The sequence below is a fragment of the Apaloderma vittatum genome, unplaced genomic scaffold (assembly GCF_000703405.1).
Source record: "Apaloderma vittatum isolate BGI_N311 unplaced genomic scaffold, ASM70340v1 scaffold23523, whole genome shotgun sequence".
Lineage (NCBI taxonomy): Eukaryota > Metazoa > Chordata > Aves > Trogoniformes > Trogonidae > Apaloderma > Apaloderma vittatum.
Genome location: NW_009710206.1, coordinates 33,374 through 36,752, shown reverse-complemented (window position 1 = coordinate 36,752; position 3,379 = coordinate 33,374). Strand labels below are relative to the sequence as shown.

At 43.5% G+C, this 3,379-nt stretch overlaps 1 protein-coding gene across 1 annotated transcript in view; it reads right to left on the bottom strand.

Annotated features, from left to right (window-relative positions):
- Positions 1–3,379, bottom strand: part of NTN4 (netrin 4) — a gene marked incomplete at its 5' end in the record, with an annotated part of 42,136 nt that overhangs the window by 8,179 nt on the left and 30,578 nt on the right. The window contains one exon of the mRNA XM_009867228.1: positions 1–146. This exon is cut by the window's left edge and continues 59 nt beyond it. Within this exon, the coding sequence (XP_009865530.1) occupies positions 1–146 (146 nt within the window). The remainder of the gene's footprint in view (positions 147–3,379) is intronic.

Genomic DNA, 3,379 nt, shown 5'->3' with positions numbered 1-3,379 from the left:
ACTGAAGCCCCAGTAGCCAGGGAGGCAATGGTCGCAGCGGGGCCCCGCTACGCCGGGCTTACAGGGACAGTCGCCGGTGCTGGGATCGCAGAAGGTGTGGGGGCCCAGGGGAAGCGCGGCCGATCCCAGGGGGTGGCAGGAGCACGCTGTGGGGAGACCGTGACAGGGGAGAGAGAGCATCTGTGAGTGCAAAAGTGGGACGAAGACACAGGAGATGCCTGCGAAACCACCTCTCTGCCAAGGGACAATGAAGTTTCTGCACCTTTTTTTTTTTTTGGCTCTTGACCATATAAACCTGACTGAAATCTTCTTTCAGAAACTGTATGACTTTAACTTCTGTAAGGTATCTTTAATTAGTCAGCCTACTCTGGTTTCGTGCTATGTTTTGCCAAACAGGCCTTTATAACTTTCCTTATAGTGGTTCCAAACCAGGCAAGTACCCAGAGATGTGCCTGGCTCACAGTGATGTTTAAGCAGCTGTGGGTGCTTCATTGAAAAAATGAATCAGAGCATAATTGCTTTCTAAAGCAATAACAACTGTCTTGCATCCAGGAGGTTAAAAAAACCCCTCAGAACAGTCATTTTAATTAAAGTGGAAGCTGAGCAAAAAAGTACCTTTCTGTCTTTGTTCTGATTTTCTTTTAAAGCCATCATTTAGAAATATTAAAAAAAAAAAATGAGGACACTGACAGCTCAGAGATGTACTTTTGCATATACTTCAGAACATGAATTTGCAGAGTGCATGTCAGAAACTCCAGCTGCTCTTTTTTCCTTCCCCTCAGTCTCTTGCAGCAGAATGATGCACTGGAAGCACACTGGGACACACTGGAAGAAACAGCCTTTTCACAAATCAGAAAGGATGCCCTAAAATAGGTAGTGTGAACTTTTTCTTGCCTATTTCCAAGGATTTTTTTCTGCATAAATGCAATTTGTGTCTGTTGCAATACTACATTTTTTTTCCCCCAGGGATTTTAGTCTTTTTAATCACAGGTCAGAAATGCAGTTATCAAAGGTGTGAATCAAACCTCTGTTTGGCCTGGCCAGAGGCAACACGTTGCCTTGCAGGACCAGCAGCTGAGTGACTCTTCTTCCCTCAGGGTTTGGTTCTCTGACCAGGACGTGTTATGGTCAGCCTTGTGCATTCTGGCAAGAAATTCCCTGCTGAAAGACTTTTGTTTAAAACTCCATAAACCTCATATTTCCTCAGAAAATTTTGTTTGGAGGGAAATTTTTCACCAAATTCTAATACCAGTATTTTTATTTTGCAACTGTAAAGTCAATAAAGCAGAAAGGTCACTGCATGCAGCACAACTTTTTTCTCTCATATATATTTAATTTTCCTCTGATAACATTTTTGTGGTTTCAGGGATTTGACATACCTGGAGTGTCATTTCAAAATATTAAAAGATAGATTAATATTGGCAGTTAACTTAGAGGCGACTACGATTCCAAAATCTTTGCCAAAGTAATCCCCAAATTTTCCCCACCCTTTTCATTCCCAAACAAATATAATTATATAAAATTAAAAGATTCGAAAGCCTCTCCACAAACTGCATAACTAGCTGCAGGCAGTGAACTCTGGTACCTTTAATAGCATAGTTTTCAACAGCGCTCACTGAGACTCACATACCTTTCTCCTGAAGTCTGTGAAGTGTTTTACACCTGACACATGTAGCCAAATGCTCTTTTTTCCTACTAGATGTGGTGGGTATTTCTGGCATTCCTCAGCCCCTTCAGGGGAAATATCAAGCACTTCAACTATCAGCTCTTCTATTCTTCTCCTCTGCTTCGGTCAGTGAGCTAAACCCACTGCTCAGAGAGAGATTTGGTCCTGTTTTGGTCAGGTTTCACCTGAGTTTTATATTCAACCTGGTTGTGGTTGTGGGTTTTTATGTTTTACACAATGCTTTCACGCAATATTTTTCCTAATGGAAAATTTAACGGCAGTAGCAACACCATGGTGAGGCAAGAACATTAAATTTACAAAGGTTGTCATGAAAAATACAGCAGCAAGCTCATAGGCAATTTAAATGGCAGTGAAAAATTAGAATGTTGTTGGATATAGCTTTTAATAAAAGCTGAAGAAGAGATGTGTATTGAAGGTTGGTCATTTCTACAAGGGCTGCACATCCACCTCTGTGGACCTTGTCCTTACTGGCTGCTCCCTTACGAGCTACCAAGGAGCCAACCTGCTTGCCATCAGCGGCCACAGATTGAAGCTCTTTGGTGTAGCATCTTGCATTGAGGCCCAAGATGATACTAAGTGGTGTTAATTTGAATGCTTTTGGGTGGCAAACTTACAACATGGTGACATGCTGCAGTGGGAACATGCTGAGCAGTGCAGAGACATAAAATGCAGCCCATCACTACACGCCGAGAACAGAAATGAGACTCTAGAGTTCAAACATGAGCATGTTGTACCAGCCTTGAATGAAATTAATGACCTGTGTGACCTACTGTAGGTGATCCTGCTCTGGCAGGGGGGCTGGACTAGATGATCTTTTGAGGTCTCTTCCAACCCTGAACATTCTGTGATTCTGTGATTCTGTGAAAATAGGGCCAAGTGCTTCTACACTATGGCAATGGCAGGAAAAAAAGGACTGCAAGACAGATTATACAATGCTTGGCAGCTGCAGCTACTGCTCCCTCATGGGCTGCTATGCTGAGTGTTGGTTATAGACCTTGTTTTCCTTCTTCTCCCCAGTCTGCACGTCACTGCAGCATAGAGAGCAGGAGACCCACCTCCAGGAAGGTGAGAGGAGCAGCTGAGCAGCAGATAAAACAGCTACAGTGTTGGATGGCAATTTGTGGTGGATACATGGTCAGAGAGGATGAGAGTCAGTGTGAGGATTTGGGACAGTGCCTGTCTCATGAGCCGTGGCCACCCCACCAGGGAGGCTGGAGGTTTCCATGACCAAGAGACCTCAAGTGAGAGAAGGACTGGCTGGTCACCACTAGCCTGGGACCAAGAAAAACCTTCCACAACTTATTGTTTTGCTTTCTTTTTGATTTGTAAGCAGCATCATTAAAATGCCAACTTACCATTACACAGCAATATTCTGCACATGACTTCCATGCACATATGAATTAACAGCCTCCAGTCCTGGCATCACACGTGCTGATTGGGATTGAAACCCGGAGACTGGGACTCCAGAGAAGCTAGATTTCCCCACCCTGGATTGGTGATACTGTTGTGGTTTCTTCAGCTGCCAGCTAACCTTTGGAAATGACAAATATTTACCCTCAAAACCCTACAGTTGAAAAGCAAAAACAAACTTGGCAATTATAAAACCCTATTTATGGTCTGCAATTATACTGTAGCTAAGGCTTAAAAATTCATGAGGGATGTAAAGAAAAGGACCGATAGATATGGCGGGGG